At 39.4% G+C, this 17,319-nt stretch overlaps 1 protein-coding gene across 1 annotated transcript in view; it reads right to left on the bottom strand.

Moving 5' to 3' along the window:
- The window catches only part of IQCA1 (IQ motif containing with AAA domain 1), a 260,984-nt gene that overhangs the window by 153,843 nt on the left and 89,822 nt on the right, over nucleotides 1-17,319 (bottom strand). Inside the window, exon 7 of the mRNA XM_038749256.1 lies at nucleotides 6,453-6,537. Within this exon, the coding sequence (XP_038605184.1) occupies nucleotides 6,453-6,537 (85 nt within the window). The remainder of the gene's footprint in view (nucleotides 1-6,452; nucleotides 6,538-17,319) is intronic.

Here is a 17,319-nt window from a genome sequence, read left to right as displayed (position 1 = left end):
AGATGGAGAGCTTTGGAAGTGAGAGTGAGGAGTTTTTGCTTGGCAACCACTGGAGATTTTTGAGGAGGGGAGTGACATGCCCAGAGCGTTTCTGTAGAAAGATAATCCAGGCAGCAGAGTGAAGGATAGACTGAAGCAGGGAGAGACAGGAGGATGGGACATCAGAAAGGAGGCTGATGCAGTAATCTAGTTGGGATAGGATGAGTGATTGAACCAGCAAGGTACTGGTTTGGATGGAGAGGAAAGGGTGGATCTTGTCAATGTTGGGGAGGTGAGACCAGCAGGTTTTGGTGACGGATTGGATGTGTGGAGTGAATGAGAGAGCAGAGTCAAGGATGACATCAAGGTTGTGGGCTTGTGAGACAATTGATTGACATAAAATTTGTATAGACACAGTGCAATGGAAATGCTGACCCCAAATCTTAGTAAAGTTACTTTGTCTCCTTTTCTTGTTTCCCATAACTCTTTCAGTAACAAGGTACTGCCCTGTCGACAGGGAGCACTCAATTAACAATGCTAACAGACTATTTCCTTTTCTGTCAACCTATTACTGGGAGATTGCTCTGCTACCTTTCTCCTCTAGACTGTAACCTCATTTTGGTCAACGAATGTGTTCTCTAATTCTGTTGTATTGCACTCTCCTATGTGCTTAAAGTAAGCATGTAGTAAGCGCTCAATAAATACCATGGATTGATTGATTGATTTTCCAAGATTGCCTATTTCCTTTTGCTTTGTGCCAGTGGGGATGGACTAACAGACAATTGATTTTTTAGAGAAGACGTATGCCCCTCCTTACCCTGCTGGGAACCCAGAATTTGCTCCATGGTTCAAAGTGAGCTGAGCTCACTTGTGGTAGAGCAGTTTTGCGAATAAAAACCGGAGGAAAGCTGGTGAGTGAAGGTGAGCATGAGTGTCAAATCCATGGGAGAGAGAGGCTTTGAGGGCCTAGGAATTGGTAATGATAGAAATTGACATATAAACAAAACTGAAAGACTACACTAATGCTGGAGGCCAAAGAAGCACCAGTGAACTGGAATGCTTATTGTAATCCTTAATGGAGCAAGAGTCTAGATATGATTATCTAGAGATATCTCTGAGGTTTGGTGAAGGGAAGGGATTCAGTGAAGCCAGGATAGATACTCTAAAAGAAAAAGAGGGATGGATACACTAGCATAGTGTGACATTATGTGTGAGAGGAAACCAACAGTAATAACATACAAATGCTAAAAAAAATGAGTATTATATAATGCCTCTAGATTTACACAATAAATGTGTTCTAGAAGGTCTAACCTGAATATTAGAAGAGGTTGGGAAAGATCTACAATTAGCACAGATAGAAATGGGCGATTTCAATGCTCTCATGTAGTTTGGCTGAACATACCTCAGTACAGGGAGCAGATAGAGTAACAAGGGGTTACTTTATGGGATAAATCATTTTTTACAAAAATCAATCAAGCAGCATAGTCCAGGGAAAAGAACATGAGCCAGGGAGTCAGAGGACCTAGGTTCTAATCCTGACTCTGCCAATGTGACCTTGGGTAAGTCACTTAACTTCTCTGTGCCTCAGTAACCCCACCTGTAAAATGAAGATTAAGAATGTGAGCCCCATGTGGGACATGGACCGTGTACAACGTGATTAGCTGGAATTTAGTACAGTGCCTGGCATGCAGTAAGTGCTTAACAAATATTATTTTACAAAATCAATCGTATTTGAACACTATGTGCAGAGCACCATACTAAGTGCTTGGGAAGTACAATATAACAGTTATGGTAAACATGTTCCCTGCCCACAAGGAGCTTTCTGGAACAACGAGTCCTAAAATGAGAAAGGAGCAGTAGATAGTACGTTGGGCCAGAAGTGGAAATGTGTGTGTGAGCCAGTCTGCAAAAGTGATCACAACATGAATACATTCAACATTCCTACAAGAAAGGGAAGGATTAAAAGTACCCAACACATAGATACTTACATTTTTAAAAGGAACCTGTGATAACATGTTAGGAAAACTCTGAAAGTGGGACCTAAAATAAAAGTCACTCCCAAAAAGACTAGAGACTGTTTAGAACCAACATATTAGAGGTTCAAGAAAAATGAGTGCCACAGAATGAAAAAGGAAGTGATCAAACAGATCAACTATATGGCTAATTGGCACACAGAGAGGTCAGAGGAAAAAAAGACAACAAAACATCCTTTATAAAATAGAGAGCTCACCCAAAAAGAGAGCAGTTAAGCTTAAAAATACAAGTAAACCAAATGAAAAGAGGAAAGGAGGTGGGCCTTAAACGAATTTGAAAAGCACAATGCAGGGGAGTTAGTGTGAGCACTAGATGATCCTATGGTAAAAGACACATTCAAGAATGAAAAGGAGTTCATTGTGGACAGGGAATCTGACTGTCTATTGTATTGGGCTCTACCAAGCACTTAGTAAAGTGCCCTGCACACAGTAAGCACACTCAATAAATATGATTAAATGAATGAATGGAATCCTTTCAATCAATCATACTTTTTGAGTGCTTAATAAGTTCAGAACACTGTACTAAGCATTTGGGAGGGTAAGATACAACAGAATTAGCAGATACATTCCCCACCCATATCCATTGAATCCTTTCAACTCTAGACTGGAAGCTCTTTGAGGGCAGGGACTGTGTCTGCCAACTGTATACTCCCTGAAGCTTTTAGTACAGTGCTGTGCACACAGTAAGAGCTCAATAAATACCATTCATGGTGGTCCAGTTTTACTGAAGATGTTAAATTCCACCCTCAGAGAACAGAGGGTGGAGCGGAGTCAGGGCCTGGCAGAGGAGGGAGAGGATGATGGGGCAGGGCCCAGAGGATGGAGAGGCAGAAGAAGGGGCATGTGGCAAAGGGCCTGGTGGATGGAGGAGAGGATGAGAGTGTGGGGCTCGGAGTTCAGAGACACTGAGGAGTTGATGCTTGGCAGAGAATGAGGTCAGGCTCAGCAGAGAAGTGCCAGGGGGAGGAGGAGAAGGAACTGAGGTCTACAGGAGGAGGAAGTTGAAGTGAGGTCCAGGGGAGGAGGAAGAGGATGAAAAGGTGGGGCCTGGTGAAGCATGAAGAGGAAGACAAGGGGTAAGTGGGGAATAAGGTTAACAGAGGATGATGGAAGAGGAGGAAGCAGCAGCAGCTTGTAAAATTAAATGAAACATTTTATTTAAACACATAATGGGCTATCAGTCACTCAGTCATATTTACTGAGCATTTACTGTGTGCAGAGCACTGTAATTGCACTTGTGGGAGTACAATACAATGGTGTTGGTAGACCCTTTCCCTGCCCCCAACAAGCTTATAGTCTAGAAGGGTCTAGACCCACAAACTAAGAAGAATACAGAATGAAACACAGGATTTATCCATTAGCATGGATAACTGCACTCAAACCAAGAAGCCTGCTTAATAATAAACAGGAATGCTTCTCCTGAAACTATAGCCATACCCTATTTTCACCAAACATTGAGAACATCAATAAAATAAAATTCTTGATACAAATACGGAAAAAGAGCATGGAAAAAAGCCCTATCGCTTTAAAAGGCCACATTGTAGGCCTTGGAATTTCCTGGAGTTTCTTACAACAGTATCCCCCTTGCCTCCTTATTTGTGTGATGCTTCCCCATACTATTGTCAAAGTTGGCATTAGCTTTTTTTATTTGAAGAAACTGAACCCCATATTATTATAAATAATTAACCCCAAATGCACTTCCTTTGAAACTAAGCCTTGAAAATACCTTTATTCACATATACCTAGTATCATTGGGTTATGCAAATAGAGAATGTGCAGTGAGTACACTTCTTGTTAATTGATAATAATAATTTAAATTTTTATGTGTGACGGTGTTCTTGGAAATGTATTTAAGCCTGATTTTGGAAATGCTCGTCACTCATATTCTATAGTCAAACATGCAGAACTTATGCTGTGCCTTCAGAAGATGAGAAACTAGGACAGAATAGCAAAAAAGGTGAATTATCAATCAATACTGATTGAATTTGCATAGAAATGTGTACTGAGGATTTTAAAAATTTATTTGATTTTAAATTTTTTTACATGGGGTATTATTTGTGTGAAGTTGCATATTAGACAAGTTTACCCATGATACAGTTGTGTAAATGGAGAATTAAGTTGCTTCCCCTCTTTACTTTGGATTTCCCCTCACCTCCCGTCAAGAAAATGCCTCATCTAGTCCCTTTTTTTAATATTGCTAATGAAATTATGAAAAAGCATAGAAAGAGATACAGTAACAAAGAGGAACCAGAAGAGATAAACCTTAATTTTAAAAGGCATAACAAAAGTTGATATATCACCACAGCCTAGATGGGGCTAGATCCATAAACTAAGAAGAATACAAAATGGTAATAAAAGGATTTATCCACATGGGGCTCACAGTCTTAATCCCCATTTTAAAGATGAGGTAACCAAGGCCCAGAGAAGTTAAGTGACTTGCCCAAGGTCACATAGCAGACAAGCTGCAGAGCCAGGATTAGCACCCAAGCCCTTCAGACTCCCAGGCCCATGCTCGATCCACTGGGCCATGCAGGAGGGTGAGGGCTATCATTGTAAAGCCCGGTGCCTGCCATCTCACTCACTCCTTCCTGTTCCTTCTGGAGCCACTGCTGCTCTGGACATGGTACTGTGAAAAGTGCCCATGGTGCCCAGCACTGGGGCTGCTCTATTTCCCCCTGCCCTCCCGCCATGGCCACAGTCAGTATGTGCGGGACCCAGTGCCCAGAATCTGGGCTGCTTTTGCCCTCAGCACGCCAGGAAGTGAGTGGCCCCTATCCCTGCCCACCTTGGCTAGCCTGCCTCAGCCCTACTGCTGCTTACATGGGGGCTGGAGAAGGTGAGAAGAGAGAGGAAGTGACAAGAGCAGCCCCACCTCTCTCTGTCATCTGGTGAGACAGGCGGGGAACCCTAGCGGCCTCCTATTGGGTACAGCCACATCCTGTCATCAGAGGGCAATGAATGCAGTTGCCATTTTGACTCTCCTTTGGCCACTTTCCAGCTCAGAGGAATGGAGAGGCAGACAAGCTCCTCCCTGCTCTCAAATCTGTGAGGACGACACTAATAGCATTGCACTTTCAGGTGCCAAGTGCTCGCGAACGGCCTATATGTAACAATGAGCCAGATATCATCATCAATCGTATTTATTGAGCGCTTACTGTGTGCAGAGCACTGTACTAAGCGCTTGGGAAGTACAAGTTGGCAACATTAGAGACAGTCCCTACCCAATAGTGGGCTCAGAGTCATGGGTTGCCAATCCCTGGTCTAGATAATTATGCCACCACAGGTGATAAAACTGGTAGTGCATCTACTAGACCCCTTTGAGAGCAGGGATCGTGCCTACCAACTTGAATGTATTTTACTCTCCCAAGTCCGTAGGAAAGAACTCTGCATGCAGTAAGTACTCAATAAATACCATTTATCGATTGTGCCTATGTACTCCTTGGGTAAGGACCAAGGTAATTTTTTAAAATGCCCTATATCTACTACGTTAGGATTCAATGCCTGGGCCTGGCCCTCTTGATATAGATTCAGAACTATTCTTTTGAATAAATCAATGACATAGTTTTTAAAGGAATTTAAGTGCATACTATGTGTCAGGCACTCTACTAAGTGGTGGGGTAGACACAAGCCAATCAGTTTGGACACCGTCCAGGACCCACATGGGGCCCAGAGTCCCAATCCCCATTTTAAAAATGAGTTAACTGAGTCACAGAGAAGTTGAGTGAGTTGCCCAATGACACACAGCAGACAAGTGGCAGAGTCAGGATTAGAACACAGGTCCTCTGACTCCCAGGCCCATGCTCTTTCCACTAGTTATGCTGCTTCCCAAACTTTTCCAAACTTCACTCTCATTCCCTTTTTCCCTAGTCCTGATTGACTTTATTTTCCTCCACTCCTTTAAAATTTCTGCTCCCACTCCTACAAAAATATCCCAAGTGTCAGCACCTGCAAAACTGGTGACAGGAGAAATCCTCTTTGTTTGCTTATGATGGAATGAATATGCTATGGCATGGAAGAAGTAAGTGGAATGACAAAAACAGAACCCCTTCAGAGCTCATCGAAAGTGTAAAGATCCTACTGACTTCACTGTTCAGATGAGGTAGGCAAAGCGTGGAAAAATATGAGAAATGGCCCATTGGGATCAGCAGTAACCGGTTTTCACTGAATTTATTTACATCTGGCAAGTGCCATCCAGAGCTGTGGGAATATTTTTTTCTTCACTTGAGGAAATCTAATAAAAAATATAGCAAAAAGCAACAAATGGACGTGAGTCTCCTTAGACGGAGCAATTGAGAATAAAAAGTGAAATTGTGTATTTTAAAAATGCTATCCCAAAATACCATAGACAATGATTTGAACAAAGATGTTTTTGAATAATAACCTTGATGACTTCACTCTTCTGCTCCCATTTATTTGTATATTAACTTGACAATGACGTACCTCTTGTGGGGTCTTTTGAGCAAAAATAACAGCGGAACCACCTTCTTCCTCATCAGGGTAATCAGGAAACTTGCCAGTTATATTCCTAAGTGGGAAAAAGAAAAAAAGAAAATCAAATTGAAAATATCATGGCAGCCAAACCTAATTGTCATCTGATTAGTTGACTCCATAATTTTCATTTAAGTGAGTGATCATCATGACTTTCCTTTTCCCTTACATTAGGCAGCCTAAAGTAAAATCTCTAATGGTCAAAAGTAATTGGATGGAAACAAGATGCAGGTTTCACTTTAGTTTCTCTACTCCATCTCCAGAGCTTTGATATTCTGTGGTAAGGATGTGGGAAAAAAAATCCCCTTTAAATCAATCCCTTTTCCTTTCTCATTTTTTCCATAATGATATGTTGGTTTGGGTATTTAGAATAAAAACAGAAGCACAAATCAGTTTGGGAGTTAACCAGAAGGAAAAAGTAATTTGAATTATAGACAGTGAAACATTTAACACAGAATTGTATACAGGCATATTTCAGTCATTCTAAGGACCTGACAAATGTACTAAAACCAGAATATTGGTAGTGCAAAGGCTAAATTTTGCCAGGCTTTGCAAGCCAGTGCTCTTTCTAAATTAAATGAGATGCATTTCAAAATGTCCCAATGGGCCATTTCAGAATGGATTTTTCTCTGATAGTTTCAGGAGCATATCATTTTATTCCAACAGTCATTGAGGTTTCAAAAGTGTACAGGAAAAAACACCACAATAATTATACTTGCTGCTTGGTAGGTAATATAGTTCACTCTCTCACCTTCATCACAGAGGTGCAATTTCAAAATACAGCTGGACTTGCATGCTGAATACATTCTGAGATGGTACCTGGCTCTGTGATTTTGACTTTGACACTGCCTTTGATCTCCGACACGGGTGACCAGACGATCCCATTGACCCATATCTTAAAACCTGGCTTAGTTGACTGACACTGCTCTCTGAAAGATTCCAGATGGCAGATTACTTAGAGTAATACTGACTAGCTAAGTTTTATTCAGAAACCAATGAGAAGTTTATGGCTGGTTTAAATCCTCCCTTCATTCAGGTCAGTCCATTCATCATCTACTTATTCGCTGCCAAAGCCACTATAATAATTTTATCCATATATTCAGGGCCTTAAAGTTTCTGTAAAATAAGAATTTTCTACATAAAATAAGCAACAAAACATGGAAAGACCAACCAGATAAGATTTAAAAGAATCCATTATCCCCCAAATGGAGTTCTCAATTACATGAGACATTAGCTGCTATTGCAAGAGTTAATGGCATGAGGTGTTTCTCGTAGTATTTGCTATTTGCAGATTTAAGTTATGTATTTCTAGCTAGCAGGAAAATGGATCAGTCTAAACAAAGCTGGTCATCCTTGTCCATAATTTCACATTAGTTCCAATAATTATTCACCTTCCATAATAAACTTTGTCCTCAAGTGAAAATAAGAGTTTTCATAACATACTAAGGACTGATGTGCTATGCAAGCACTTTGTATGTAGGTAAAATGTGAATATAAATTATATATTTTATAATTTAGGCAGAATAATACAGCTTTGGTGTATTAAATATTCATGTTCTCCTCATTTAAAATCCATACTTGTATCAAAAAAAGTCACTCCTATTTTTAATTTGGAGAGCATGTGACCCTTTAACAGAGTATTTAGAAAATATTCTAGAATTGTTTTCTAAATAGGTTTTTCTTAAAATATTTTATATCTATTTCTTTAGAGGATATTCTAATTCTGATACTCTAAAATCTTGTCTTCTCTGCACCTGAAAAAATTATTATGTGCTGGATGTGAAATCACAGACTCAGAGAGGGACCTAAGAAGAAAAGGAGTGGTTTCAAAATTTCCCCTTCTATCATTTTCAAGAAGTGGAAAGGCAACAAATAATCTTTTCAAAACTTTGGCTGGGTACACAGTGCATTAAGGTGCTTGGACCACTAATATATAGCAAGGATTATAATCAGAGACTGGTGGCTAGAAAACATTACTCTGATTCCCACAGTGCTTCTGGCTCAAAGAACTGGGGCGTGACGACATTGATTGCAGATGATAGCCCATTCGGGGGCTGCTGAGGTATTAACGAGGACTTCGAATTACTTGCTGTCAGTAAGACTTTTGATTAAAAGTAGAAACAAAATATCTGGCTCCTTTTTTTTTTACAAACTGTTTGAAGCTCCTCTCCCCCTATAACTATCCATTTTTTCCCCTTTTCATCTACTTTTAACCACCACTGATTCAAAGAAGAATAATATGAATGCTTCCACATCAAAAAGTGCTTATTTCTGGATCTGAAGCTTATTTTCCATGTAAATAGGCCAGTCAAAGCGTTTGTTTCTGAAAAGCCTATAAGACTTGAATAACTGTCTACTGAAAGAACATTGCTAAGACTTAAGTTGAGGAAGTCCATTCATTCATTCAATCATATTTATTGAGCACTTACTGTGTGCTGAGCACTGTACTAAGTGCTTGGGGAAGTACAAGTCTGCAACATATACAGGTGGTCCCTACCCAACAATGGGCTCACAGTCTAGAAGGGGGAGACAGATAACAAAACAAATAGACAGGTGTTAATACCACCAGAATAAATAGAATTATAGCTATGTACACATCATTAATAAAATAGAGTAATAAATATGTACAAATAGACACAGGTGCTGTGGGGAGGGGAAGGGGATAGAGCGGGTGATGGGGTGGGGAGGAGGAGGAGGAGAGGAAAGGAGAGGAAGTAGTAGGGAAGGGTGCAACTTTTCATTGTACACTTTAAGAATATTTAGTGGACCAAAGATTTCAGAGACAGCTTTACATTGTAAGACAAAGCATGTTGATTTCAGTATATTATTGTTTTTATCTATAATGCAGAAAGAAATTTAATTAAAATTAAAGTTTTCAGTATTTGAAAATATAAAATCATCAGAACTGGATGGTTCAACTCAAATGGTTTAAGTCCAGTTTCAGCCCGCTAATCTATCTGGTGAAGAATCAAGAGGATATGGGGGAAAATGAGAGAAAGAGAAGAAGTATTTCTCAATTTTTTAATATTAAGGAAAATTGAATTTTATTGGAGAAGCGAACCAGCTGTAGGGTTCATTTATTAAATGAAATAGCACATTGCTATTTGGGGTGAATTGCATAGAGGCATTTAACATCCAAGTAACAAGCTTTTTAGAAGACAGGAATTTAAATGAGTAATTATTAGGCTTATACTAGTACTTATACTAATACTGTACTTACTGACAGGCTTATACTAGGGGTTCTGAGACAAAAGCCAGAATAAGGTAAATCTGTATTAAGCTTATACTAGGGGTTCTGAGACAAAAAGCCAGAACAAGGTAAATCTGTACTATGTGGATCTAGTTTTGCACTGGAAAGGGGGGGTTAGGTTCCAGACTCATTGAAAATTAGCCTAGCCCACCTGAGTTCCTGTGATCTGCAGCCATAGAAGGCAAATTAAGAATAGGTCTAAACTTCACAAAGCTTGTCCTCTATTTCAAGGAGCTCAGCAGAACCCTGAACAGACAAATCCAGGTTGGGCTTGTTGAGACTTCATGGAGCTTCAGAGGAAGATGGGCTCAGGAATACTTGACTCTCCTCAGATGGCCCGGAAAGTCAGGCAGCCATGCAGTCTGCTCACTTATGGAAGAACTTGACTTTGTTGAGGCCAGTTCCTGTAATCCTGCTCTCACTCAGCAGGGTTATCTTAGTGTGGAAAGGCAAAAATCATGCTGACCCTTGCCCCTTTACATTTACCCGCTCCAATTGCAACTCTTTTATTGGTTATCAAAAGAATACTACCCTTTCTCCCTTCTTGACTCCCTCAACCAAAACTGCTCCCACTTGTTTCAGACATTTAAAATCCTTTTTCCTCCCTTGTTACTCCCAATGATGTTGTATTTTGTATTACTTGTAATATACTTTCCTTTTCCCTAAGTGCTTTGATACCAGTGATCTCATTTTATCCTCATCATCCCCATCAAATAAAGAGGTGGGTATTAAAAGTATTATTAACCCTAATTTTCAGATCAAAGCTAATGCCCATTTTAAGCTCTCATTAAGGTCTCTGTGAACCCAACAACTACTTGCATTTTGAATGAAATAAATGCCTTTCAAATGAAATATTTGCTGTCAAAATCCTAAATATGTTTTGCATCACGTTGAATTATCTTTTTTCCATGAAGGCTTTCTTTTCACCTCAGGACACAAATAGGTCGCAAATAGGTCATGAGTCCTGCCTGGCTGACCCCTTCTAATGAGCTTGTTAAAGACAGATGGGTCCACTTTAAATAGTGGATTTCAAATGTTCTTTCAATGTAAAAATACGTATGTTGAATGCTTTAATATTTTACCATTTTTAGTTTATTACAACAACAGAATCACTTGATTAGTAATGGATAATAAACTATGTCTGTAACCATCTCCTGAAACTTATGGGTTCTAAAGACAGACTTAAACACCTGAGAAATTAGTCGACACAGTATGTTGTATTTTTCACCTGCAATAACTAAGCAACTGCCAGTTTTTCTTAAATAAAATATCCAGGGTTTTAAAATTTTTTCATTATTTTTATTATCCATTCTCCATTACAGTGATCAATTTTCTTGATATTTTGTATAACATAAAAACTGCAGAACTATAAACTGACAATCTGCAGCTTTAAACTAGATCCAGTCACTCATTGTTTCTAACAGTTTCTTGCACATCCTCCCTTTTAACTCAGCTGATTAAACAAGACAAAAAAATCCCTTGTTACAGGGATAATGACTTTGATAAGATGTCTAGGATCGCATTAACACATGTAAATTAGTCTCATAAGTCGATTAAACAAAAGTCAGATCTACTGCATTTGTACCAAGTCTAGGAAGGCTTCTTTCTGGCCAAAGCTAATGGTTCTTTCCCTTTTTCTAATCTTCCTCAACTTTTCTGCTGTGAAACGCCACAGACCATACTTTCCTGCCTCAAACATTCTCTGACTTTGGTTTCAAGGACAAATATTGCCCTGGTTCTCATCATACCAATCAAACAGTGGTATTTACTGTACCGTACTAAGTGCTTGGGATAGTACAGTATAGTAAACAAGGTAGATATGATCCCTGCCCCCAAGAAGCTTGCTCCAGGCACTCCTTTCATTTTTTTTTACTTTTTACTGAGAGTATGTCAGAACTCAGTTCTGAGAGCTCTGCTCAGGTTTCTCAGTGCATCTTTTTATTATTATTACTATAAGTAGTATTAACAATAATAATGATAACAGTAATAGTATTTGTTCAATGTTTTATTGAGCCAAGTACTGTACTAAGTGCTGGGACAGATACAAGATAATCACTTTGGACACATCCCTGTTCCACGGGAGCTCACCATATAAGGGAGAGAACAGACCAGGTAATTACAACCTTCTTTCTTACTCTATGGAGAGAGGGGATTGATATCACAAAACTGATTTGATGGGCTGGAAGCTGGGGGTGATACCTCTGATGTTATTTACAGGCTGATTTTGTATATTTTAACATGCAGAAGATGGTGAGGGGGTGGAGTGGGTACCAAGTTTCAAGTTTCCCCCCGCTCCCTGCCCCACAGCATTTCTGTATAAATCTGTAAATTTATTTATTTATTTATCGATCTATCTATCTATTTATTTATTTATTTATATTAATGTCTCAAGTTAAGTTTCAAAGGTCGTCTCTTGCAATTGGACAAGCAGAGGGAGGATCTGCATGTCCCAGAGGAGAAGTGGAATAGGAGGGAATTTTGATGGCAGTGGCAGAGAAGCAGCCCAAAGGATCAAAAAATGCTATTTATTAAAAGCCTATTTGGAACAGAAATTTTAAACCTGGAACAGTGGGGTTCACAGGAAGTGAAACACAGAAAAGGAAACTAAGGATCCCTTCCCTAGTCTGGATAAATTGAAAGTGAAGGGAAGACAGAAACACATGATAGATTGGTCGTGAAGCTCGGTAAATTAGGAGATATAGTCAATATAAAGGTTGGGATAAATCAGACAAAAATTGCTTGAGAGGAAATAGAGACAGAAATGAAAGAACATCTTTCATCACAACGTCAAGTGTAATAAGGCTTATGGACATTTGGGTTAAGAAACTTGGGGGCCCATAGTTAAACTACATGGAAAAATTTTTGCAATGTTTTTGAATTAAAAATCAGGAATTACAGTTAAAAATCTGGGGATTAATATTTTATGGAGGAGTCAAAATGAAGAAGTGTTGGAGGTGGTGAATTATGAAAGGCAAGAAAATATATACTTTAAGTTTTTAAGGAAACTTTATTGGCATGGCTGGGAGAATCAGTAAAAGTCTTTGAGTAACTCTTAGGAGAGTTCCTAAACCCTAATGATTCTGCTCTGGAGGCATACACCAAACAAGGCACATAGATGAACATGAAACATTATTCAGCCCTACTCACAAAGTAGATACTCTAACTGGATTATATTACCTGGGTAGCATGTTGTCCAATGCTGCAGAGAGACAAGAAGATAGAAAATGGCATCAAAAATAGCCAAATGCAGAATGGCATCAATATCCAGACAAAACTGAAAATGTACAGGCAAATGGAGGGGTGTCTAACCTTCTTTACAATGTGATGATAGACAAGGAGGTAAAAAAAAAAACCTCATTAAAGAAATCCAGCTGATCCTCTGGGAGACAAAGCGAAGAACAATATAATAACAAGATTCAGACTTGACAATGTATTCCAAGGAAGTGTAGTGTCCAACCTTCTTTATTTCTGTGATACTTGGCATGGGACTAGAAGGCAGGAAACCTGGCTTCTAATGCCTGCCACTGCCCTGCTGCGTAACTTTCAGTAAGTCATTTAACTTCTTTGTTCCTCAGTTCCCTCATCTGCAAAATAGCAAAAAAATGCCCATTCTCCTGCCGTCTTCGACTGTGGCATACTTGTGCGGCAGGACTGTATCCAATTTGGTTAGCTTGTATCAACCCCAGAACTTAGCAGAGTAGCACAGAGCATACATTTAATACCATTATTATTGTTATTATTAGTAATGATAATATCAAGCAGGTATGAAGAAAACCTTACTGACTAAAATGAAACCAATATAGTATTAATGTGATTTTAATTTGTAATATATAATTTATAGAATGTACAAAAGTGCTAAAGGTGGTTGTGAGTACATTAGTTCATAGCTGGTTATGGGGCACAGTGGGTGGAGAAGCAGCATGGCTTAGTGGAAAGAGCATGGGCTTGAGAGTCAGAGGTCATGGGTTCTAATCCTGCCTCTGCCACTTGTCAGATGTGACTCTGGGCAAGTCACTTGTCAGATGTGACTCTGGGCAAGTCAATTAACTTCGCTGGGCCTCAGTTCCCTCATCTGTAAAATGGGGATTAAGACTGTGAGCCCCATGTGGGACAACCTGATTACCTGGTATCTACCCCAGTGCTTAAAACAGTGCTTGGCATACAGTAAATGCTTAACAAATACTAATATTATTATTATTGTTATTATTGTTGTGGAGATGAAACTAGGGGAGAGGAGAAATGAATCAAATTAATCAATCCATGGTATGTAGAAGGAGGAAGTCCACAGTGTCAACGATGGTGGAGGGGTTGCGTAGGATTATTAGACTTTGAAAATGGGAGACCTGTGGCCTGGCAGTTATGAAAGGAAAGGGAGTTTCCTCAGAAGGAAAGGTATGTGCAAGAGGTCAGAGATGGAAGAAACTAGAGTGAGGCACAGTGGATAGATTAGTTCGAGAGAAACAAAGAGTGTGAGGTTGTAGCGGGAGAAGAGATTGAATCAATAGGGGGAGGAGGGAAGAATTGAAGGAGTGCTTTAAAATGAATGGTCTATTTGATGTAGAGCATAGTGGGTAACCATTGAAGATTTCTGAGTAGTGGAGAGATGTGTGCAGAATAACACTTCAGTCAGTCAAGCAACAGTATTTATCGAGTGACTACTTTGTGTAGAGCACTGTTCTTAGCACTTGGGGAGAATACAATAACCAATAAATCTTATTTATTGAGCCCTTACTGTGTTCAGAGCACTGTACTAAGCATTTGGGAGAGTATGAGAAGCAGCATGGCTTAGTGGAAAGAGCATGTGCTTGGGAGTCAAAGGACATGGGTTCTAATCCCGGCTCTGCCACTTGTCTGCTCTGTAATCTTGGGCAAGTAACTTAACTTCTCTGTGCCTCAGTTACCTCATCTGTAAAATGGGAATTAAAAATGTGAGCCCCACGTCGGCCCACCAGATTACCCTGTATCTACCCCAGCGCTTAGAACAGTGTTTGGCACATAGTAAGTGTTTAAGAAATATTATTATTATTATTACATATTCCTTACCCATAATGAGCTTACAGTCAGAAGTTCAAGAAGGTAGCAGGGGAGTCAGACACTTAAAATAATTACAGCTAGGAGGAAGCAATATAGTACAAAGATATGTTCATAAATACTATGGTTGGCATGTGAGGACTTAGTGTTGAAGTGACATCTATCTGGAGGGGATAGAAAGTGGGCATGTTAAAATTAATCAGGGAAGGTCTCCTGCTGGGGATATGATTTCAGAAGGATTTTGAAGTTGGGGAGGGCAGTGGTCTACTGGATGGGAAAGGAGTTTCAAATCAATCAATATATTGTATTTGAGTACTTAACTGTGTGCAGAGCACTGTACTAAGCACTTGGGAGAGTACAATACAACTGAGTTGATAGACCTGTTCCCTTCCCACAACAAGTTTACAATCCAGAGAGGGCATAAACTTTAACAGTGGTGGGAGAGACAAGAACACTCTGGAAATAGTCCAGGGAACAGCATGAAGTAAGAAGTGGAGAGGGGGGAAACTGGAGACAGGGTGACTGGTGACTAGGCTGAAGCAGTTGTCAAGTGTCTGGGTAGGACAAGTGTCTGGAACACGGAGGCTCTCAGGATACAGAGGAAAGGGTGAATACTAGAAATGTTGTGGAGGAAAAAACCAACAAGTTGGTGACAGACTGGCTATGGCAACTGAAGGAAAGGGTGGAGTCAAGGATAATGCTGTAAATCTGTTAAATCCCCAGGAGAGTATTTCACAAATAGTAGGTGCTCACAAAATAATGAAGATGATAATCTTTCAGACCCTGAGCAAGGTCTGCCTAAATCCCTCTGAACCACTATTGAACTGAAGGTCAAAAACCTGAACTGTGCTCTGCCAATCTCACTATTCCTGAAAACTGTGACAGAGGGAATTTAATCTCACTTTCATTAAGCTCTGAGCCCTGTGAGGGACAGGGACTCTACCTGACCTGATTATCTGGTACCTAAGTTAATAATAATGATAGAGCAGCATGGGCTTGTAGAAAGACCACGGGCCTGTGAGTCAGACGACCTGAGTTCTAATCCTGGCTCTGTCATGTGTCTGCTGTGTGATCCTGGACTTGTCACTTCACTTCTTTGTGCCTCAGTTACCACATCTGTAAAATGGGGATTAAAGCTGTTAGCCCCATGTGGGTCATGGACTGTATCCAACCAGATCATTTTATATCTACCTCAGTGTTTAATACAGTGCCTGACACATTAGAACAGTGCTTAGCACATAGTAAGTGCTTAACAAATACCATCATTAATTAATTAAGTGCTTAACAAATAGTATAATAAAAATAATGCTAATAGCAACAAATCACCATCATCAATATCACTGTGATATTTATCTCCCCAGCCTATTTTCTTCCCAACTACTATTTCACCTTTTCCAAATCCATAAGCACTTAAATACACCCTGCCCCACCCCTTCTCTTACACCTATATTCATAGGGTCTTACCATAAGTAAGAACATGTTATAAAAAGCATAACTCTCTCCCTTCTCTCTCCCTCAAAAATATACTGGATCTTCTGTGCCTGCTATCAATCCTGTGTTTTGTGCTTGAGAGCAAACAATTTTATACTTTTACTTACTTTTTTGTATGTCTCTAGTCTCAGAAACCCATTTTCCTATTATAAAAAGATATACTCAAACGTTTTACTCATCGCCTTAAGCCAGATCCCTAATTTTCTCTTAAGCTATTGAGATTCCTGAATTTCCTTGAGACTCCAAGAAATTGCATGTGGTGACTCCTCGAGTTAATTAGTTTCCCCCCATTACTAGTTTCTTATTATCTGACTGAGATAGCTAACGTTTACCTAATTTCTCTCCAGGATCATCCTCATTAGTCTTGTAGGCATTTCCCATTCCTTTATGAAGTCCTTAAATAGTCTCCCGATCTTAACAACCATTACTTATTAAAGCATCATATGTTTTTCCAAACCGATACCTTCTAACAATTAACTTTTTTTTGTCATCAGCTTTTCTTCTATTTAGACGAATGCTGCAATTTTCCCTCCCTTTAACGTGAAGATTACAATTAAATATTGTGTTATCTTTGTTGTTCCTCATTGCTTCCAGAAAAAGATTAAAACTGAATATTCCAATGTAATTTAAGTATTCCCCTATTCAAACCATTTTTGAAGTCATTTTAAATGGTATTATGCTATTCATGTCTGGTGTATCCTTTTTCAATCTCTTTTGGGAAACTTTCTATGGCCTAATTCTCCTATCTTTTCCCTCTGTGACTCCAAATTTTACCAAAACCATTTGTGGTTTTTCTGAGCAAAAATGTGTAAAATTCTTCAAAAAGGTTTAGTCAGCATGGACACATTGAGCATAAATTACATCCTTCTACTGACTATCCCCTTACTGCTCTTCCCCCCTTTAGGCATCTCTTAAAGAGAAGCTTTGAAAGCGATTGTTGGATGGGTTTTTTAAAATTCAAAAAAACTATCTAAATCCATTCTTTGAGTGTAAAAATAAGTATGTAGATACAAACTGATTATTAATTGAGCTTTGGGCCTTCTGCAA

Source organism: Tachyglossus aculeatus, chromosome 7, assembly GCF_015852505.1.
Source record: "Tachyglossus aculeatus isolate mTacAcu1 chromosome 7, mTacAcu1.pri, whole genome shotgun sequence".
Classification (NCBI taxonomy): domain Eukaryota; kingdom Metazoa; phylum Chordata; class Mammalia; order Monotremata; family Tachyglossidae; genus Tachyglossus; species Tachyglossus aculeatus.
The sequence above is the reverse complement of the archived record's forward strand: the minus strand, read 5'-3'. Positions and strand labels throughout refer to the sequence as shown.